Genomic DNA, 24,485 nt, shown 5'->3' with positions numbered 1-24,485 from the left:
TAAGCTTCTTAATACTTGGTATGTCGCCACATATACCGGCCTTGTGACAGACTAGCCTTACAACCTGACAAAATGTGCTTTAGAGTTGCAGTATCTGAACATAATGAACATAACGGGTCTCCATTTACCTAGAGTTTTAGGTTCTGCGGGGGTTGCCTCTGCCTAGGTTTGATTTTCATACCAGCCCACTTTAGATTTTTATTAAGTCTCTCAAGTATTCTCCTCATACATGGCACTGTTGTAGTCACAAACGTCATGTCATCCACGTAGGCCCTAATTGGTGTAAGGCTCATGCTATCCTGACTTCTTTCTCCACCTACAACCCACTTGGAAGCTCTAATAAATTATTTACATTGCCACTGTAAATGCTAATGGAGAAATCATACACCCTGTCATAATGCCTACTTCTAGCCTCTGCCAACCTGTTGTAAAACCTGCAGTACTTAGGCACAGTCTAATATCCTGATAATATGCTCTTACCAAGGTAACAACTTCTACAGGCAAAATAATCAAACACTTTCCAAATAGGGCAATGTGGCACTGAACCAAATGCATTTGCTAAATCCAGAAATGTAGCATGCAAGTCTTTTTTCCCCATTCTTGGCTGTCTGCATCTCTAAACACCCTGCAAAACCTGGTATTCCTGCCTTCTACACAGTACTACCTATCAAGCTATTATTTTCAAAATAACTAGCTAATCTCTGTGCAACTACACTAAATAAAATCTTCCCCTCTACATTTAGGAGAGCGATCATCCGGAACTGACTCAGGTCAAAAGGACTCTTTCTTCTTTGGAATAAGAACACCTCCTGCTCTACGCCATGCTCTAGGAATAAACTGTTTCACCCCAACTATTCTTAATTGCCTCCACAAAACTTTAGGATATCAGGTGCACTGTTATAAACCTGCCAGGGGACTCCATTTATATATATATATATATATATATATATATATATATATATATATAGATATATATATATATATCTATATGTACGGAGAGAAGAGAAATCCAATTTAAACCAATTACAATGAAATTGATTTTAAAACAATCATAATTAAATCAAATTCATAAGGGTCCAAATGATTCCAATTCATATAAAGTCAAATTTAAAAAAGTTGACCAGCTTAGGAAAAAAAATGAATTGCACTGAAACTACTCTTCCATTCAATCCCCTCTCCCCCTTTGTCTGCTAGTCTAACACATACTGGCAGCAGGTTGGACAATAGAAGGGCTTGATAACTTGTACTTATCAGTATAAGTTTTACTTATATATTATATGTTATATATGAAGAGAAGAATTTCAAATTCTATTTTTTATTTAACAGGTAGCCAATGAAGAAAAAAAAACTCTAGCTGCCGTATTTTGGATAATGTTTTTGATAAGCTGGAGGTTTTTAAGATTTTTTAAGAGTTTGATAATAAACAATTACAGTAGGTCACCAAGTTGGAGCATGAGTGGGAGAGAGAGAGAGAGAGAGTGGCTAAGCTGGCCTTTTATCGTCTTTCAGGTGATGGTTGAGCCCTACGGAAAACTCAGAGGAACACAAAGGCACGGGGCATAACACCCCCACCCCAAAGAAAGTTGTTAAAAACTTGACTGGCAGCTCAACACACAAATTAGTTCCACTCACGACCTTGAGAGAGCATCTGCAAATACATAGTCATTTCCTCAAACATGACACACATCCAGGTTAAAGTATAGACAGCTACAGGCTGACTTGTAGAGATGTACACCATAAAGTGTTCCAAGGCCAGAATAAAAGGAAGAGCCTCTCTCTCGATGGTGGAATGGTTTCTTTTTTCAACTATCTTCTTAGAGGAGGACTGATCCAGCATTACTGGCATCCGCAGCAAGCCTAAATGGCTTTTCTAAATTTGGTGGAGCAAGCACAGGGGTACTAACTAACAGGGCCTTCAACATTTCAAAAGCCGTCTGACAGCACTCAGACCAAACAAATGGTACTTTTGGGCTAAGCAGGTTAGTTAAAGGAACAGCAATAATGGCAAAGTTCTGACAAAAACTGTGATAGTACCCTGACATTCCCAGAAAGTGCTTAAGCTCTTGATGCTTTAAGCTATTGCACACAAAATCAATAGCCTCTACGTCAGCCTTAACTGGACAAATTCTCCTACAACACATAATCTTACCCTAGTAAGTGAGAGTAGCACACCCAAACTGACATTTAGCATGGTTTAAAATCAGGTTGGCAGCTACCAAATGCTTGAACACTTCCTTTAGTTGGTGTAAAAGTTGAGACCAAGTACAGCTATAGATGATTATATCATCCAAATAAGCCTCACACCCAGATGGTGGCTGGGGCATTTTTCATACCAAAAGCCATGACTCTATACTGACAGAAGTCATCAGGTGTTACAAAGGCAGATACTTCACAGGCTCATGTTGTCAAGGACACCTGCCAATAATCCTTCAGCAAGTTTAGCTTTGTGACAAAGCGAGGCAAAAAGAGGCTTGTCAACTAAGATGCATGGAGAGCTCTAGGTTCAGTAATGCCATTCCTTAGCATATAACTAATATAATAACTTAATAACATAATAACTTTTCCACGCATCACCTGTCTTTTGTCAGGTTTAAACCTGTTTGGATTCTACTTAATAGGGGTCGAATTACTAACATCAATGTCATGTTCAAAGACATTGAAGGTATATCTGAAAAGAGCTCATGGTACTGATGTATAATCTCAATTACATCAGAGCATTTAGAAAGGTCCAGGGAAGAAAGATGATAATCTAAAGTGTTCAGAAGGGTGGCATTTGCCAACCTTCCCTGTTGAACATCTGTTTCAACCACATCCTCCTCATAAGCATTCTGGATGCAGTATGACCAGGCTGTACAGTTAAGATACACATAGGCTTTCGATAAAAAAATACAGTTTCAAAAGATTTATGTGGCATAACCTGGTTTTTCGCTTTCAGTCAGGAGTTTTAAACAAATTGTTACATTCATTAACTTGCCTTTTTAACTACATAAGGGCCACTGAGCTAGGAAAAGTGGACCCTGAAATTGGCAAAATAACCAGTACTTTGTCCAGCCCTACAATGTTTATGAAAAATACTTTATATGACAAACTGAAACTTATTATCTGCCCTTTCTCTGTTCTGTTGTCTCCGTTCACTATATACATCTCTCTGAGTAGATTCTGTAACACTGGTGAAGAAAGAAAGAAAGATTAGATTTCTTGATTTTAACAAATCTGTTTATTTAATTTCAGTACAGCCCATATATTTAAAAAGACCATCTTTTTAATGAGTTTAAAAAACACAAATTTCCCCCTTAACCGAGCCACAACTAACTTGTACAAGAACAGAAAGGCATTATCTGAACCCATCCCCTTCATACCATTTTACCTGGCTAATCAAATTGCTAATTTGGCCTCTCCTGAAAATGAGTTAATTAGTGTATGAACAGATTTCTTATTTGCACAATACTTTGGACCATAAACAAACTGACTAAAGGAGAAATTAACTCCAATTAACTCCAAATCAAGCAATGATTTTAAGAAAATAAAGAGGCTGTCTAGACACGCACACTGAATAAACAGATGATAAATGGTTTCTGTCTCTGAACAAAAAGGACAACTATTCCCCATGCCAGGATTGAGGTGTACCAGATACCTGTTTGTAGCTATGTCCTCATGTACAATCCTACACTGGAGGTCAGATATTTACTTTCATCCCAGTTTACTTGTGCAGAGGATTAATTTTCATATAAGACTAAAGTTTTACTGAGGTGTACCACAACTCTCAGATTTTGAATGAAGACTTTGATATCATCAGCATATACAGACACAACTAGAGCAGGATGATGGAACAACCTTGGAAGTATGAGTCCTGATAGTTTAGAACATAAATTGGCCAGTAGCATGCTCGCTAAGCAGTTGATGTGTTATCCTGTGGTTTGAGGTCATATATATCCACAGTTGTTTTGTATGCAATTGCTGCTACTTGTGCTTGTTTTTGTTTGTTTGTGTGTTTGTTTTTTCTCTACTTGTCTGCTTTCAGGTGCTCCTGGTGGCACTAAGGCTGGATTCCCCACAGAGGCCGTGGATTGTCGTCTGTTTTGTTTTTACAGGTGTAGCAGCTGGTGTTCTGGTCTTTCTTTCTATTTTTGTTCTGTTTCTTCTTCTTTGCTCTTCCTCTTTCCCTGTCCACTGGTCCGGTTTGGCAGTTTTACATGTTAAATGTTGTAACAAAAATAAATAAATAAGCAGTTGATGGGCATCAAGGGGAGCTTACATTCATAAAGCTTCCCTTGGCAAAGCAAATCTGTTTGGCATAAAAGGTATTCAGATTACAATTCTGCTGCCATAATGCTGGACAGGACAAGAGAAAAAAAAGTAAATTGCACAGTAGAGGTTCAATTGCTATTGCATAAAGTTGTACTGAAATAGAACAACCCTGCAAATCCTTTGAACTCTGAACCCTCGGCTGTAACTCAGGAGGAAAAGCAGTTGCCTACCAATTGTTCGGTCGTTCGACTCCCTGGGTTACTTGCCGAAGTGTCCTTGGGCACGACACTGAACCCCACATTGCCTACCGATGCATCCATCAGTGTATGAATATGTGTGAATGTAATAGGAAGCACTGTGTAGCTGTATAAACTAAGACATGCTATATGAGTGTGCACTCTGAGTGGTCAGCTAGACTAGAAAAGCACTATATAAGTACAGTCCATTAACTATTTAATTGGACAGCTCAGTGCACCACCCTCTTTACCTAAACAAAAAGCTCTCTTATATAACAAACTCACAACAAACTTGTCTCCAAAACCAAAAGCTCCGAAAATGGGTAAAAGAAAATTATGATCAAAGCTGTCAAAAGCCTTTTCCTAATCTAAAGAAACCTATAAAACCTATGTTAATACCATGCAATTTACAAATATCAAATAAGTCTCTCATAAGAAAAAAAATGTCGATAATTGATATGTCTGGTACACTGTTACGCTGGTCTCTGGTGTATGATTAATTAAAAAAAATATTTAAGTCTGTTTGAAAGCACTTTTGAAATCTTATAGTCCGCACATAGTAAAGCTACACGTCTTCAGTTCTTCAGCAGAGTCAGGTCTCCTTTTTTTGGCAAGAGTGATAGGACTGCATGGCGACAAATTGTTGGTAGCAAACCAGTTTGGAAACACTTCTGCAGAACTTCAAACAAGTCTGCTCCCAGCCAGCACCAAAAGTTTTTATAAAAACCTGCCGGTAAGCCATCCAAACCAGGAGCTCTACGAGGAGCCATCTGAGTTACAGCAGCACTTAATTCCTCCATGGAAATGGTGGCATCTAGTACTCTCCGAACAGCAGCACTCAGCTGAGGAAGCCCTTGTAGTAGTTCAGTCAGACAGTCTCCATTTGTTTTCTCCTTTCTGAAGAGGTCTCCATAGAAATCCACAGCATGTTGTCTCATAGTAGCAGGTCGTGCTGTTGTTGGTCGTCACAGTGTCATCAGGGAGATGGAGACACATCACCTGCTTTGTCTGCGAGACTGATCTCTCCAAATTAAAGAAAAAGGGAGTTGGAGCATCCATGTCCAAGCATCCAAGCCCCTTGGCTTTTTCACGTAAGAAAACACTTTGATTTCTTTTGATTTGAATTTGATTGCAGTTACTATTGGGTGCTGAAAGACTATTTTCCAAACTAACAATTCCCTTTTCCAACTCTGCAATAACCCTTTTAACTCTCACAGTAGAATTACTTGTGTACTGTTGACAAAAAAATTGTATTTGAGCTTTACCCACCTCCTACCATTTACTCAAAGACTCACACTCTCCTTTCCTTTCCCCCAAATTTCCCTGAATTTGTTACAAAAAGAAAAGTCCTACAGAAGTTTAATATTAAAGTGCCAATAGGAACTACACCTAGTGGTTGGCGAAAGATGAAAATCTAATGTGATTAAATGGCCATCAGTAAAACCAACATAACATACAACAGCATAACAACGTGTTTCTAAAATGATCTGTCATGTAAAACCTGTCTAGCCTTGTTGCACTACCAGTTCCATCAGTGATCCTAACCTATGTATATTGTTTGACCTAGGGATTTTTAACCCTCCAAATATCTACCATACCAGATTTGGAACTGATCTGAGATAATTCGGTGGATGACTGGAGGCGAGGTTTCCCCCCAGTTCTGTCTAGAATAAAACTGACAGTACAGTTCCAGTCTCCCCCCATTACAGTCATGTTGATAGTCATGTCAAATTGAATACTCTCCCCTTTATTATTTCTGTTGTGGAAACAATGTTAACATTTAGCCTTGAAGAAAAAAGAATCGCTACATCAGCAGATAAATTAGTTCCATGAGACTAAATAAATTGCCCCTCCCCTACCCCAAACACAAACAGTCTACCTCATTATCTTTGTCACTGTGTTTCCTGCAAAACAACTACATCTAGCTTTTTCTGGGTAATAATTTCCAAAATAACTGCTCTTTTATGTTGCTCCTTTCCACCATTAATACTCAAAGAGCCCACCCTCACCTTGTGCAAATAAGAAATGAGAAAGAAGGAGAGGGGACAGCAGGAAGAAAAACCACCCAGTGCAACACAATCATAACTTTAATTCATTAGCTGCAATCTTTTGGATCCTTAGTCTTGAAGTTTCTGCTAAGATTGGTTATGTGTTTTTCCAACTGAAAACACGTCTCCAGTAAGCCAGTCAAACAAATTTTTTGCAGAGTCAACACACTCTTTAGAAACCATTTGACATCAGGCAAATAACCAGATACTTTTACTGATTTACCAAAAGTTTCATCCCAAAAAATCATTATTGTGGACTGTGAATCTGCAATAGAGGTGCAATCAGAATGAGTGTCATAATCCACGTCATCTTCACCAGCAGGAGCTTCAGAAACAGACATAACAGTACCTAGACTGCAGTATTTTTTTTAATCAATGCCACTTTTTTCCTTGTTTGAAACATCATGGGTTTTATCAACAATATCTTTCACCATAAGAGTCTTATTGTCTTTACCTATCCAACCATTACATTTAGATGGGAAGAAACAGGAATAACACTATTATAATCCTCAACATGAAAATTAAGTTAAAATATACTCTTGGTTTTCATTAATTCACCACATGCATCACCACCAGTCTCCCAGCATGCAGTGCAAAAGAAAGAAAGAAAGAAAAAAAGAAAGAAAGAAAGTAAGAAAGCAAGAAAGAAAGAAAGAAAGAAAGAAAGAAAGAAAGAAAGAAAGAAAGAAAGAAAGAAAGAAAGAAAGAAAGAAAGAAAGAAAGAAAGAAAGAAAGAAAGAAAGAAAGAAAGAAAGAAAGAAAGAAAGAAAGAAAGAAAGAAAGAAAGAAAGAAAGAAAGAAAGAAAGAAAGAAAGAAAGAAAGAAAGAAAGAAAGAAAGAAAGAACAGCTGTAGGTTAGTTCTTCGGTCTGGTGAGCTACACTAGCAGCCATTATTTAAACATTCAAAAAGGGAACAATTTGTTTTACCCTTAAACAAGAGTGAATAGAACAGTTAAAAACAACTTGAAACAACTTTATACTTAGAGCTCTTATTGCATTTCACCACACATACAACATACCAGACAAATACTCTGTGGCAATTCAACACAGCAACTCTTGTTATAAGATTTGTTCTGATCTGATAAAATTATTTGTTTTATGTATAATGGACAGACATACGTACATTTCCACAGTCTTTGCAGTCATACAGCCCAGTTCCTACTACGGTCTGTGTCATTTCAATGGAGAAGTTTTCAAACTCAGGTTTGACAGTCCTGAGCAGTGTCACGGTATTCAGAGAAGCGTAGGCTTGCCTTGCGTCATTGTCATATTCATCTCCTCTCTTCCACGAACCATTGCCTGGAATTTACAAAGTAGATTTTCCAAACATAAGTAACAAATATTATTGTTTGACCAAAATCAGCTTAGGATATATTGCTGAGTTAAAGTGCAGTGTTCGGTGTACAGTTAAATTACTCGAAAAGGAGGACACAACATTTTAGGAAAAATGAATGGGGGAGGAAAAAAAATACAATGAATGCCAAGATAACTGTCAATGCATGAAATACTAATGTTAAAAGGGCAAAAGTGATAGAGGATATTAAGCAGGTCAGTGGGGTACTTTATCTGAATTTGATTGTGGACTGTTGTCCTGAACATGCCAGCCAACTATTACATATTTAGAATATCTAACAGGCAAAGGACAATATTTCCATTCCATTAAAATTTTATACAGTATACACTATATTGCCAAAAGCATTCACTCAACCATCCAAATAATTAAATTCAGGTGTTGTAATCACTTCCATGATTAGATAAGCAAGGTCCATAAAGACATGGATAAGCCAGTTTGGTGTGGAAGAACTTGACTAGCCTGCACAGAGTCCTGACCTCAACCCGATAGAACACCTTTGGGATGAATTAGAGCGGAGACTGTAAGCCAGGCCTTCTGTCCAACATCAGTGTCTGACCTAAAAAATGTGCTTCTTGAAGAATGGTCAAAAACTCCCATAAACACACTCCTAAACCTTGTGAAAAGCTTGCCTAGAAGAGTATAAGCTGCTATAGCTGCAAAGGATGGGCGGACGTCGTGTTAAACCCTATGGATTAAGAATGTGATGTCACTTAAATTCATCTGCATGTAAAGACAAATGAGCGAATACTTTTGGCAATATTGTGTATGTGGAGATGAGCGTGTAATATTTACTTATAGTAGTGTTCAAAATTATTTAACCCCCATTACGATGAAGTGTTTTAGCAAGTTTGACATTTATTTTTTATCTAGTTTATTATCAAATCAAATAAGGACTTGTAAAAAAAATGCAACTTAAATTACAACAATATTTTTTACAATATACCAACAAATATTCTTTCTGCAATTACCTCATTCACAAAATTATTCAACCCCTTAGTCACATACTTCCTTATTACAACACCCTTTGGCAATAATAACCTCCTTCAGATGTGAAACATAGCTTAACACAAGTTTCTTGCAGCTATCTACAGGTATCGTAGCCCATTCCAAGGCATTCACATTCTTGGGCTTTTGTACTGCAATTGCCTTCTTCAAGTCCCACCAGAGATTTTCTATGGGATTTAAGTCGGGAAATTACGATGGCCACTCCAGAATCTTCCAGCCCTTCGTCTGCAACCAAGGTCCGGTAGATTTGGAGGTATGCTTGGGATTGTTGTCCTGTTGGAAGGTCCAATGTCTCCCAAGCTTCCGCTTTGTCACTGACTGCATGATATTTACACCCAAGATCTCCTGGTAGTTATTTGAATTCATGATACCTTGCACACACGGAGATTCCCTGTACCTGAATAAGTGAAACAGCCCCAGAGCATGACTGACCCCCCGCCATGCTTCACAGTAGGTTCTTTATTGGCTTCGTTCTTTATCCTCCAGACAGATCATTGAGCCATAGGCCCAGAGTTCCAATTTTGTCTTGTTGCTCCAGAGAACAGTATCCCAAAACCTCTGTCGTTTGTCCATGTGGTTTCTGGCGAGAGGCGGGGTCCACCCTGGATGGGTCGCCAGTCCATCACAGGGCCACACAGAGACAAACAACCACACACACTCACTCCTAAGGACAATTTTATAGACACCAATTAACCTAACATGCATGTTTTTGGATGGTGGGAGGAAGCTGGAGTATGCGGAGAGAACCCATGCATACATGGGGAGAACATGCAAACTCCCCACAGAAAGGCCTCAGCTGGGAGTTGAACCTGGAACCCTCTTGCTGTGATGCAACAGTGCGAACCACCACACCACCGTGCAGACCCATGTTCTTGCTTATGAAGAGAAATTACCTCCTCTCTTGACTCCTTTGACCATTCCCTGGACATCACCATGTTGCTAGGACAACATTAACTGTCTAGAAGGAGCTGAGTATCGCAGTCTTTTTAAATCTGCTTAATTGTTGCTCATTATGGTTCTGTTCATATCTACAGGTGTTTTCAAGCAGGTGTTGAAAACACCTGATTTGTTCTAAAGAGTCGTAATCTTTAAGGCGTTGAATAATTTTGTTAGTGAGGAAATCACAAAAAGGACTTTTGTTAGTGTATTAGAAAAAGTATTGTTGTAATTTGAGTTGCATTTAGCTAATTTACAAGTCCATGCAAGATTTAATTTTAAACAAGATTAATAAAAATGTTACATTTCATAAAACCCTTTACTGTAATGGGGGTTGAATAATTTTGAACACAACTGTAGTTTTTATCTTAATACCTTTGTCCCACCAAAGTCAGACATTTTTCTCAATGATTCCGACAATGTCATTCATAAATGCTGTCACAAAGTACAGAGCCAGAACAACACAAAATGTATTACTGGGTGAACACACAGTTTAAAGTAATGTGATGTTAACTTACCATAAGAAGAGGTGTTGAAAAGTTCAACATTAAAAAACATACGATTTCCTCCTGTCAAGTGTTGTCTGTGTGCTGCCAGCATGATTTCTCGTATTTTGTCTGCTTCTATGCACATGATCACCACTGAAGGAAAAATACATATACAAACAGGCATTAGCTAGAACACGTTACAAGAATATCACAAAATACAAATATCCAAAATATGGTTCAAAAGGTAACTGAAGAAACGTTTTAATCAGAAAACAAAACACCTTTCAAATAAGTGTTAGATTGCAGTTGTGGAAATGTAATGAAGAACCTAAAAACCCAGAATTTGAACATTAATTATATTATCAGTCTGGCAGAGCAGCCTGCAAATGTAACAGAATTTGAAGAAATATAAATTTTTAAGTGTGGTTGTGTGAAGTAATTTGAAGCAGTCAGTGTCTGACCTGCAGATGACACCGACTACTCATGTGTATATCACACAAACCCTCTTAGAAAAATGAATAAGAATAATATTAACAAGCATGAGATAATTCTACAAATTTCTTCAAAGGTATTCAGATCAGAATCAGAACTATTAAAAATGGTATACTGGTATAAATTATGGTATACTGACTGTGTGGCACAGTTAAATGGATAGTGGCACGAAAATGTTTGCTTTCCTTCAGAATGCAAAGTGACTTTCACTTTATTCTACAGCTTTTCTGATATCAAATAATGTCAGGCACAGGAGTTTAAAAATCTATGGTTCATTTTGAACGAAGACAGTACAAACCTCACCGCAGGTTTGTGAATAAACTTTATGATTACATAAACCATTTTCTAATATTCATCACAGCCCAGAGCTTCATGCTTTGAATCTTGTTGTTCAGAGAAAATTTGTGCTGTACTTCGTTAAAAATAAAAAATAAGTCTTACACAACAGTCTTTGTTGTGTCTGTCATACCACCAGTTGATTGAATAAAAAAATAACTTAAAATCTAAGATGGACCATTTTATTCTGATTGAGTAACACTGAAAATGCAATTGCTTCTCTCATCTGCCCCCGGACAAACTGCCCCCTGACATTCGCACCACCACTGATCTCAGTCTTTTTAAATCGAAGCTCAAGACCCACTTTGTTAGGCTGGTGTTTGTTTCTGACTAGGGCGGTCCAGCTTTTTTAGGTATACTCTTTCTGTCAGGTCCTTTCTATGTACTTCTGGAAGGCTTTTAATACCCTGCAGCTTTGTAGCACTACAGCACTTTTTTAAATTGTGTTTTATGGCTTTATTGTAAAATACTTACCTATGGGTTATTGAAAAGGACTCTATAAATAAATATGATTTAATTTGATTTGATTTGATCTATTCTTACACTTCTGGTCCTCTCACTTCACTTATGGGATCTTTTACACTTATAAGCCTGGAGGTTATTATGAAAGATCCAAAGTGTGTCTAATAAAAACACAGCTCCTAAAGGAGTATGTGAAAATGAACTTGCACTGAAATTAAAGTTCTATTTTGTGTGTTCTACTATAAATGTGTAATGCTAGAAGAAATCAGGCATGACTATAAGAGGTAAATTAAAAGATGTATATGAAGTTAACTTAATTATGCAAAAAAAAAGTAGCAAAAGACATGCTTTGTCAGAAGATAATACAAAATAGTTAAACAAATATACAAAACAGAGGTAGCCATCACACTATCAGTGAAATTCCTGTTGATCTTTGGGAAGGTAGACCACCAACATCTTGGTGGATATTCCTCCAGGGCATTGATGGAAGAAGGGGAGCGTTTTTTTTCAAACCTGATTCAACACATCTGATTCAGATGAAATGGATGTCTTCCAAAAGATTGTTAAGTTCTGCACAAGCCTGCTAATGATGCACTGATCTGAATCAGGTGTGTTGAAGCAGGGAAACATCTAAAACCTGCAGGATAGCGGCCCTCAATGACCGGATGTGGACATCCCTGCACTTGACCCTGACATGCAAACCAAGGTTTGTCCTGATGGTCTCTGCCACTACACAAGGTGAAGGTTGCTGTCCCAAACTGACACAAAACATTACCCTTTTCATGAAGATGTTTGCTGGCATGTTGCTAACTATGACAAATACAATATTGAACCTAACTTTTCTTATCTTATATTTTACCATGCTTTAGTGTGCTCCACAAGTGTAGAATAAATGTTAGCATTGATTCCACATGAGAGAAGTAGAGGTGTGTCTGTCCTGTGATGCCTTCTTGAGCCAATATAGATAGTGGGAAACAGGATAATGCAGCTGAGCAATCATTCCTCCTGGACAGTGTCTCTCAGGCCTTGTATGACAGTGAAAGCACTGGATAGCTTCTTCAGTGGCTAAATGTGTGAAGGAGTGTTATCTTAGAACCAGTATTGCTTCAGACAGACCACATAAACATGCACATGAACAGAATTTCAGTCAATTAAATCCCACTTTTCAACATTTCTATATCAAGATGCACTTATCACAGACTGTGCTGAAACTGTGTTTATACAGTCGTGTATACTATTTTACTGATAAATAGCTTTTTTACTGTAATTATTCTTAGCAACATTGCAAATCGATTATTCCATTCTGTTCAGTTTGATTCTGTTCAGTTCTATTCTATCCTAACTACTACCTGCTATCAGACAGTTGGTATCTGTTAATCTAGCTAAAGCACAGAATGTAAACACTTAAAACGTATAAACTGAAGTTGTGATAGTTTGGTCAATCAAACATACTGAAACCTGCAAAGCTTTTGTTTAAGAAATGCAGCATGTTAAAGTCTGTATGTCATGATCTGTGTCGTTTTGGTATCTTTGGGGGTTTGTTTTACCATGTTGGGTATTTCTATTCTGTTCCTTGTTAGGGTTTTGTTCACTTCCTCACTTGTTTCCTCAGTCTGTCTTCAGTCGGGTCATCAGCTCCACTCCCTTCATCTATGTTATTTCCATCAGCTGTCTTCACTCACCAATCACCCTCCTCTGTATTCACACTCCTGGTTTGATTCTCACTCTCATTTCCATGCCGCGCCTTACTTTTAAAATAAATAGTGTATTTTCAAATTGCCTCCTGGCTCTCGGTCTTTGTCTACACCTGGGTCTTCCTTCCTCACCACCACCCACACGTGACACTGTAACTTTTTTTTTCATAAAGGATGACATGGATATATTTGTTATTTCTACATTTGTTTCCCATACACTTGTTTTTTTAGGCCCAATATTAACTGCTCCTCCTCCTGAGCTACGGCCGCCAAATTTGAACCAACGGGTCCAAAGATATGAGCAAAAATGCATTTTTGCTAAATATAGCGCCCCAAAAAGGTCAAAGGTCACCAACATTGTTGGGACTCTTAGAGAAAGAGTCACAAGTCGGTGTTAGAAGTTTGATGTCAAAAGATCAAATGGTCGTCGTCGCCAGATTTGATTGGTTGTAGTGGGTGAATAAAGTTGAAATTTAAAAATCAAACGACTAACCTTTTGCACGGATTGATCCAATGATATTGAGAATCTGTCAAAATTTGTGACCGCTGAACATTTTTTAAGCTTTTCAACAATATCCAAGATGGTGGAAAATCTAGTTCGGTGGAAGTTGACTTCAACGCACCGTTGGACTCATGATCCATGATCCATGGATGATTCAAGTCATGATCCAAGGATTCCAACGGTACCAAATTTGTGAAATTTGGACCAACGAGTCCAAAGTTATGCAGCTGAATGCACTTCAAACTTTGACGTGTTGGTGACGCTAGAGATGCTGCTAGACCCCTAATTTATCTTAAATCTTTTGTTTTTTTCCCAAAAGGTGAAACAAAAAAACGCTATTTAGTTAACTCGCGATCCATATAACGGAGTGAACGGGGCAAAGACAATGCAGCCTCTAAATAAGGCATTATCTGTCTTTATTTCACCACTACTTTAAGATGAATGGATGAACGAACACGTACACGAACACGTACTATTGCTCTGTTAGCACATAGCTACTGTTATGTGGCTACTTGCAGCTATAAAAGAGCTAACGGAGGGAATTCTGACAAAGGCGTGTACCGAGTTTCGTCATGGTACGGCAAACTGACCCCATTCGTTTGGCGTTATTGCAATGTTGTAGGTGGTGATACAGAGCCATTTTGCACTGCCAATGTTCGCAAACACCAAATTGCGCTGTTTCCCCCATTTGTAAACACTCAGAATTTCTGACAAGACCTACACAGATATCATATTTGGAATCGAGTGTTAGTTCTTCTCCATAAAAATAAAATTCATATTTGAAGGCAGGACTTGGGTTTCTTTTGCTTCCCAAGCCTTAAAGGTAATTTACTACCAAACTACCCTGTATAAGACAAGGAGAGAATATTGTAATGAGTGATAAATACAATTTCTTTTTACCTCACAGGTTCTAAATATAGTTAGAGTAGTACATTTGTTTGTTTGCAGATAGCATCATTCATGGCCAGAAGAACAAAATTACTCTAGTTTCTTCCAGAAAAAGTCATCATTTGGTGAAGAGAAACTTTTAAACACATGGTTGAACTGACACAGGGCAGCCAAACTCCATTTGGGCATCGTATGACATTGCCTTTACCATGTCTCAACTATTTTACCTGCATCTCTGCTGCAGCAGTTTGAAGAAACAAACATAATTTCAGACTCTGCAAAGAGCAGCTAAGCATCATTAACATCCCCAAACTGGACATTCTCCTTACCCCAGATGCCCAAAGAGACAAGCAATAACCCAGCACCCCTTTTCATCTCATATAGGCATCTGGATTTGCGGTTTCTAGGTTATGACAGTCCTAAGAATCTGAGTGTAAGACAACTATACTTCTTTTTATATCCATGAAGAAGTTTGACCTCTTTTCTAAAAAACTTATTTGGTTCTGACTGCTACAGCTTTTAAGGTCTTGCAAGGTCATTCACTTTGAACCATAGGGTCATATGTGTGTCACCTGTGAGTTTTTTTTTTCTTGGACAATATGTTCTGGTCACATCAATTAAGGTGAAAATGATAGTAAAACTGATTGGCAAAAGAATATCAAGTGCTTTGTAAGTGCTTCCAAAGTACACCCCTGTTGTTTAAAGATAGTTTTCCAAGGTTAATATAGATGACTTCTGTTACTCAAACCATCTGTCTTTCCTGTATAGCATGTGTACATTACTATTCTCAAGGGCATCCTTTATATTCTAGTTATAAGTAGACACCCTGTGATGGGCTGGCAGCCTGTTCAAGTTTACTCTGCCTCTTGCTTAATAGAAAAACTTCTAAAGACTCCTAAACACAAGTCCAAAAGGCCATAAGGGTTTCCACTTGCATCTGGGCAAACAAAATGCACTCAAACTCAAATACTGCATTCAATTGTCAGTTAGGACACACCATCAACACCTTTGAAAGAGAATATACCTCTCCACTGTAGCATGGGACAGTGATCTATTTATGGTATTCAACAAGTCAAGGTCACATCATTGTCATTTCCTCACCATAGAAGTTTGAAGTATAGACAGCACCTGGTCTGTTGGATAAAGACGAAGATAGGAAGAGACAGAGACAAAAATAAGGAGACCACACTTTCTGGGTGTAATCATAGATTCTCCCTCTATGCTGAACAACCAGTCAGAATGATCTATCTTACTGGGAGATACCATGTCAATATGTAAAATTGACTGGAAACAACATTGACAAGAGTGCCAATGGTGCATTACACATTAAAAAGGCCATCAGAGGTGGACATTGACTGATGCATTCAATGGTCCAAATGGAAGATTGTCAAGTTGGTGTTTTATGACCTTAAGTTGAGAGGCTCCAGCCACTTTCAGAAGACAATATGTTTTTTCCTTCTCTGTTGGAAAATGTGTTTTTTCCAGATCTCTTTTCTGATTTAACGAAAATCTAGTTCTGGTATCCAAAGGTTTGAAGTAATTTCTTGAGATGTTCTTTCTTTTCCCCCTCAAACTTAACAGGCACATTGTCAGTCCAATGGAGTTCTAATGATGGACAGATTGTGTTCCAGTTGGAGGTTTGAGTCTAGGAGCAAGTACTAGTCCCCCTGTACCCTGTGTATAATCTGTGTACTGGTTTCCAGTATGCTACAGCATTGAGATTTCTGACCTACTCAATATGAAAAGTCCAAAAAGTCCCCAGCTAATGAGTTTTTGTTTATTAAAAACGCCTCTAATTGTTTTAATTCTTTTATTTTGATCCAGGTGCCAGGTACGTATCTGAAACGGTGTTTTCGCATTTTCCCTTGTAGGAGTTCAGTGCCCCTCTTTCAACTTATTCCATGCAGAAATGAGTGACTATGGGTAAGATAGGAGATCCCATATATGGCATATTTTTGAGTTGGATTTAGACACTAACATTATTTGATTAGGGTAAGAAAACAATCATTGTATGGGATAAAATATATTCCTTTTACAATGTAGCCAACACCTTTATATATATGCCATGTTGTTTTGGTTACGTGTAAACACAACACAATAGAAAGAAACTTTATCGTTTTCTGGCTTGCTTTAGACAGGAACATCACTTGGTTAAGATTAGAAATCAAAACAACCTGGATTAGGTTAAAAAACAGTCATGGTAGGACTAAAATTTGTCTTTTATTCACAGTGAACGTAACTGTCATCGACAGCATGGGTAATCCCTTTTATGCACTTTCTCTCATGACCACTAGAGGTTGCACATTCTTTGAACATAATTACTGACTGGAACTGCCTACATGAATGTTGTGATAATCAGACATGCTTTATATGACTGCACAAATGCCCAAATGATGGCAAAATAGTGATAATTTGGTCTCTGCTAATGCATGTTACAGCCTTCCCCTAATAGGTTGTGAGGTTGGAAGGAGGTATTTTTGCTCTGAAGAGAGCTGCTACTACCCTCAATTTTTATTCTGAAATTAAATTAAAAGAAGTTAAGTAAACAGAGTGTTTCACATGATGATATGGATAGAACTGAAAAGGGTCAAGAGCTTACAGTATAGCAGAGAGAAACCCAACCATTTTACATGTCTTCCCTAAAATACCACAGATCCCATTGTTTTCTGTTTGTTTAAAGCATCTTAAATCATTCCAAGTAATGTAAGGGGGAAATAGCAATAATAAAGAGAAAAATAACAAAGGTAAGGAGTGCTTTCACGGAGTTTTGTAAACTTTCCATTAGGTGTCCTGGTGATTCAAAATATATAACTCAAGAAACAAGCAGCTACACAAACAAGAGTTGCATTTGAACAAACAGTAACTCCAGGGTCCCTGTTAATAGGGAAGATTCAGAGTCTCGCTGGAACATTCCTCACAACTCTGTCACTTAAACATACCTCCTGAAATATCCTTTGAGTCAGTGGGACAAACTTCACCTCAGTCCTGCCAGCACTATAGCACCCTTTAATTACATTGGGCTCTACACACACTACTGGCCTGTGTTACTCTGCAAGCCATTCCACGGGGCAGTGCTTGCAGCCAGCAATATTTCAGAACTTTTGGATTTTTCTTTTTGCTTGGGCACTGATGCTGGTCACAAATTAACTGAGGGTGGGAGTAGCACATGTTAGTAGTGACTACATGGCGCGTATCTCCATTGGTATGTGATGGCTGTAAAACTGAAAGGTAGAGCATATGCAAATAAGCAGCCACAAGTTCTAATTCAACTGATACAAAACAATTTATGTTGTCCATTTGAATGTCAGAGAGGTGAAGAGGCTGAAGTAAAGAGTGACATGGGGGAAATTTTCTTGAAAGGATTATGTCTCCATTGGATGGAGTACAAAACTTAACAGCCATCAATGTTTCTGATTTACAAACTGACTGAGTGACTGTTGGAATAGCAGACAATTTTCCTGGATAGTTACTGTTATACTGACATTCACGAGTTTACCTTGGATATCACCTTTAAAAGACTGGGAAATGTCACACAAGTAGTCAGAGGTGAAACATACACGCTTTGCAGATGGGCTTTTCCTCATCTACATATCAAAGTGTACTTGGACAAGACACCAAACATATCCAATGTTTTCATCACTGTATGAGTGTGTGTGTTTATTATAAAATTGTAGGTCAGAAAAAACATTGTATAGACTAAGACATGTTGTATGAATGTGTGAATGGGGAAATGGAGTTTGGCATGGAAAAGCGCTTTGGGCTTTCTTATATTCAGGGAAATAGAAAAGGAACTACACAATGTACACATCCGAGAGTGACATTTTGATGTGTCCAAAACTGCCCAGTGATTGGATGGGTCCAATCAGGACCCCAAGGCTTATCTCATTTGTACAGTTTCAGCTTCCTTGTTTCTGCTTTACTTTGTCCACCTGTCTGTGACCTAGAAAGAGGGAGTGACTGGATAGTGTACTGTGTAAACTTCCTGCCGTTCATGTGGGTGACCGGGGTTCGAATTCGCATGAAAGGTACTACCTAGGGTAGTAGGGGCCCTTAGGCGAGACCTCTTTACGCTACCTGTTGTTCATATTAAACTAAACTGTTAATTCAATTTAAAATAGCTACTCTGTCACAAACAAGTTTAATGCTCATCTAACCGAGATAACTTAATGAAGTTATAGCAGGCAACAAAACATCCATCCATTTTCTACTCCCACTTAATCTGTCAGTCAGGTCCCGGGGGGGCTGGAGCCTTTCCCAGTGGTCATCAGGCAAGAGGCGGGGTACTCTCTGGACAGGTCGCCAGTCCATCACAGGGCCACACAGAGACCAACAAGACAGGCACACTTACACTCACTCCTAGGAACAAGTCACCAATTAACCTAACATGCATGTTTTTTGGACGGTGGGAGGAAGTTGGAGTACCCAGAGAAAACCCACGCATACACAGGGAGAACATGCAAACTCCTCACAGAAAGACCCCAGGTGGGGATTGAACCTGGAACTCTCTCGCTGTGAGGCGACAGTGCTAACTACCACATCACCGTGCAGCCCAGTGACAAAACAATAGTTAGATAATGCATTGCTTTCCCCCCATCATATTTTGTTGAAATCCAAATAAAAAATTTTTAAAACAAGAATGTTCCATTTTGTTAAATACTTGTCACCTGACCCCCTCTCTCCTCATGTCTGTCTTCACCTCCTCTACACGTGTCTCTGGTGGGAATACTTATGCAAATGTTTTATTTTTGACGGTGCTAACCACCACACCACCGTGGTGATAAAAGATTAATAGCTAATTGGACATCTTACATGCATGAAGATGTACATAAATGTACACAAAATTTATACATAACTTTTTGAAAAAGAAAAACTTTAATAATACTGATCAGACCAGATGTTCAGCTGTCATCCATACTAAAGCACAGTACACTTAGAATAGAATATTTATGTAAATGTTTTATTTTTGTTTTTATTTGTAATAAATTTGCAAAAGTTTCAAACAAACTTGTTTCACTTTGTCATTATGTGTGTATAATTTTGAGGTAAAAGATGTATTTAATCTATTACGTAGTAAGGCTGTAAAACAGGATATTGTGGAAAAAGTGGAGCGCTGTGAATACTTCCAGGATGCACTGTTTTACAGGTTTCCATCAATTTTTTTTTTTTTGATTAGCGAAAATTGTAAGTTGTGCTTAATAGTTAAGACAGAGGTGGGAGATGGGTAAGCATGAAAAGAAAATATTTTTAAAAATTTTACTTCTCCCCCATGGACTCAACTATACAACAAACTCAATTGATAATCAAAGTGGCAAGTTGTGGTAGGCATCTGCTCTAAATATATAAAGTCAATCCATGGTGTGAAAAAAAAACTTCTTGTATTCGATGCCTTCTAAATAATAACTACTTTGGTAACATTTAGAGCAGCTTATTCCTATTGAGCAATTAGAGAAATTGTAGCATGATATGGTTCTCTGGCATTCAAGTCTTTCTTTTGCATGCTAATTTGCAACAAATTCTTAATTGAGAACATGTAGATTTTTCTCACATTCTATTCCATGCTACCTATATTTAAATGTTCATGATTTTGTTACTTTAATAAATACAACCACAGTCCTGACTTATAAACTTAAAAAGGTTTGGTTCTTCACAGGGAAAATCATGTCCCTTTTGGGTGTCCATAAAACATCAGTGTTCAACAGCAGTTGTTGCCTGTCCTATCACTGTTTAGGTTATCTGACTCTCTTATGTATAATGGTGTTTATTTCAGTCACAGTTTTATGTGTAATGCAATTACAAATGCACAGCCCAGGGCACTCATTTTGCCAGACCTGTTGGACCTCAGCTGATGTACTACTCTTGGTAAGCTGCATACATAGACAGGAAAAGATGTTGCCAACGATGAGCTCTTTAGTCTGAAAGAATATTTTTCCTCATGATAACTTAAGGACTTATTTTTTCCATTTTTGACAACACTCCTACATATAATTATAATCTTGTGTAGGCAAAGACTCAGATTAAAACAATGGTACAGCATGAAAACATTTCTCAGGATAAGATAAAACACTGAAACTGTGCATGCATAACTAAAATAAGCACACACATAATTTCAATACAGTTTGGTTTAATTTAAATGGCACCAAATCTTAAAAGTAATCTGAAAACACTTCAATCCAATTTCAGCACCTACTTAGGAAGCTGAGTTCTTTGAGTTAACAAAGACATTCTCTTTGTTTTCTACCAGTCCTTCATTGAGCGTGAGATCACCTTTTCATTTATCTGCTAGTTTAATTCCATAAGCTTGCAGGACAGGACACGAATATACAACATTGTTGAGACCTGCTCTAACATTATTGGAGATCCTGTTAGAGCTCTTTCTGCCCTCTGTGAAAAACAGACAATCAAAACTGCCTACAGGATTCTGCAAGACACCTCACACAGCTTACGTTCTGTGTTTGAGCATCTTAACTCTGACCCTTCCCTGCTCCAACATTAACCAGGACTGGACAATGATCTTGTCTAGTACATACTGAATTGGTAATACACAATGTGCATTTTTCGTTGTATAAACTGGTGGCTGTCACTGTATGAATGTTTGTGATCAATCCGGTCTTTCTTTGATGTTCCTGATATTCAAACAAGGAAATATCAGTATCTTAAAATATATATGCTTTAGTATGGATGTCAGCTGGTCTGATCAGTGTTATTAAAGTTTTTCTTTTTCTATACATTTAAAAAAGTTATGTATTCATTTTGTGTACATTTATGTATATCTTCATGCATGTAAGATGTCCAATTAGCTATTAATCTTTTATCAGACAAATATTCTGCAACTACATACATATTCAAACATTCTTTTTAAGGTTTAATCAGGGCTGCACGGTGGTGTGGTGGTTAGCACTGTCAAAAATAAAATATTTACATAAGTATTCCTACCAGAGACACGTGTAGAGGAGGTGAAGACAGACATGAGGAGAGAGGGGGTCAGGTGACAAGTATTTAACAAAATGGAACATTCTTGTTTTAGAAATTTTCAATTTGATTTCAACAAAATATGATGGGGGAAAGCGATGCATTATCTAGCTATTGTTTTGTCACTGGGCTGCACGGTGATGTGGTGGTTAGCACTGTCGCCTCACAGCGAGAGAGTTCCAGGTTCAATCCCCACCTGGGGTCTTTCTGTGTGGAGTTTGCATGTTCTCCCTGTGTATGCGTGGGTTTTCTCTGGGTACTCCAACTTCCTCCCACCGTCCAAAAAACATGCATATTAGGTTAATTGGTGACTCTAAAATTGTCCTTAGGCGTGAGTGAGAGTGTGCATGGTTGTTTGTCTCAATTGTCTCTGTGATGGACTGGTGACCTGTTCAGGGTGTACCCCACCTCTTACCCGATGACCACTGGGAAAGGCTCCAGCCCCACGTGACCCGACCGATGGATTAAGTGGGTATAGAAAATGGATGGATGGAAGGTTTAATCATTAAGGTGAGTTTTACCTTTTTTTTTTGTCTTTTCAGCCTGTTATTGTTTGAAGTATGTTTCTATAATACACACATAGAAATATTGTCAGATAAAGTAGAATTATGTGTTTTTGTGTCAGTTTCAGGTATTAGTAGCCACTGCTTATTTGTCTTTCTAATTAACCTTTTCTGCTTCAATCACAATCTCACAGAAGAAAGTCAGTTTACTTTTGTGTCAAGTAGCTGTGGCAGGACCACAGATTGTTTTATCAACTATCAACCTGGAGCTGAGAGAAAAAGAGGAGAAGAGAGAACTATCATCTCATTCCGTATTGTTAGCGCTGGGATCCGAAGGTTAGATACCAGAATATAACTGACAGAGGACACTGCAGAGAAAGGCCACCTCCAAGAGAGAAACACTGCATGTATTCGCCTCAATGCATCCCAGGAGTGATGGAGCTCAAGCCACACTGTTTCATGGCATCAGAGAAGAAAAAAAGGGTCTCTTTGAGGATATTTGGCCACTACAGTGCTCATGGCGTTTAGGTTGATGTAAGAATTTACTTCTATCTTTTGGGTATTAAGATAATTATTTTAAATGTATTCTTTAATCCCACTTTGTATCCTAACATTTAAACTCCAAGGTAATATAGCAAACATTTGTTTTTCTGAACGTTCAGTCATGCCTTTCAAAATTCCTTCTTTCACACACACACACACACACACCGTGCCACACACATACACACATTCATTGGTATAGTTTGTTTTATGTTGTCTGTTTCATGTTGAGTCTGTCTGTAGTTGTAGTTAATGTTAATTTCTATTCTCACTGGAATAACTTCAATCCCAACAGATTATACTGATTAATATATTTTTATGAATAAAATTCCTCTTTTAAATTAATTAATCAATTCTTCACTTACTGATATGCATGATCTAAGTATATATGCACATGTTGTGAAAGGTCCCAGAGTCTCCAACACCACTAATCAAGGGGCACCACCTAAGCAAGCAACACTATGAAGACCAAGGAGTTCACCAAACAGGTCAGAGACAAATTTGGGGAAAAGTACAAATCAGGTTTGAGTCAATAAAAACAAAAGTTACTAAGAACTTTGATAGTCCCACAGAGCACCATTAGATCCATCATCACAAAATGGAAAGAAAATTCCATCCCAACAAACCTGCCTTGAGAGGGCCATTCACCAATTGTCACAGACCAGGCCAAGGGCATTAACCAGAGAGGCAACAAGAGACCAAAGGTTACCTTTGGACTGAAGGAGCGGGAAAGCTCCAAAGAGGAGACTGGTGTTTCTGTTCATAGGACCACAAAAATCAGTACACTCCATAGAGCTGGGCTTTACAGAAGAGTGGCCAAAAAAAAGAGTCATTACAAAAAAACAAACGGCATGTGGGAGACTCCCCAAACATATGGAAGAGGGTCTTCTGCTTAGATGAGACTGAAATTGAACTTTTTGGTCAACACCTCTCATCACCTTTTAAAACTGCTAAATAAAAAATGTATTATAAGAACACTATGCTTCAACTGTAGAAACAGCAAATGTGTGGGTGATAGGCCTCACAGGCATGAAGAAGGAGCTAGGTTAATGGAAATGTGGTGAAGGTCTTTATACTGTCACAATACAACTTATATTCCCATTCAATGAAATGAAAATGTAAACATTGACACCTGTAGGCTTAGTGGGAGATATCACAAATAAAAGCTCTGACAGCCAGGAGGACATGGACGCTCAGCATCAGTTACAAGAAACTTCCACTTATAAAGTGGGGGGTTAACAAGTGGAGCTGCCACGGCGACGACACCATCCTCCACTGTAGTATAATTACCATGTTGCTGAGGAAAGGTTAGAAGATTTAAAAAGAAGCTTAGAAGAGATGGTACAGTACAACAAGTTGTCCAGCATCAATACAGCATCAATACAAGGAAAATAATACAACTCGGGAAGGAAATTAATTTTATGACATTGCATGGGCTTACTGAAATAATACTGTGGCAAATTTGTACTATCAGAAAAACCAAAAACAAAATGTTAAAGTTGGTCAAACAAAATATGTGACTTTTATTTTTTTCTTACAATCTTTTTATTTATATTTGAATAAAAAAAACAATGCCAGCAACACCGTCAAATAGATAATAACCATAATATTGTCATACTGCTCCAACGTATATTGTTATCAACTATTCTCTGAGAAGGACAATTCATCTTGCATCAACATCACCATAGTACTTTTGTCTTGCTCATACAAAACTCCTCATATGCTTTGGTGATGTGGGGTTATTTGTCTTGCTCAAAGACAGAAAGACTTTAGAAGCCAGTTT

General features: G+C 38.0%; 1 protein-coding gene across 2 annotated transcripts in view; it reads right to left on the bottom strand.

Moving 5' to 3' along the window:
- npr3 (natriuretic peptide receptor 3) overlaps positions 1-24,485 on the bottom strand; it is a 93,536-nt gene that overhangs the window by 48,494 nt on the left and 20,557 nt on the right. For both annotated transcript variants that reach the window (XR_011916429.1, XM_072388602.1), the window contains exons 2-3: positions 10,347-10,469; positions 7,657-7,832 (exon numbers count right to left, since the gene is read on the bottom strand). Coding sequence is in view for 1 of the 2 variants with exons in the window: in XM_072388602.1 (XP_072244703.1) it covers positions 7,657-7,832; positions 10,347-10,469 (299 nt within the window). In the remaining variant the exon portion in view is untranslated. The remainder of the gene's footprint in view (positions 1-7,656; positions 7,833-10,346; positions 10,470-24,485) is intronic.

Source organism: Leuresthes tenuis, unplaced genomic scaffold (assembly GCF_036924035.1).
Source record: "Leuresthes tenuis unplaced genomic scaffold, fLeuTen1.0.hap1 SCAF_6, whole genome shotgun sequence".
Taxonomy (NCBI): Eukaryota; Metazoa; Chordata; class Actinopteri; order Atheriniformes; family Atherinopsidae; genus Leuresthes; species Leuresthes tenuis.
Note: the sequence above shows the minus strand (reverse complement) of the source record. Positions and strands in the feature narration are given on the sequence as shown.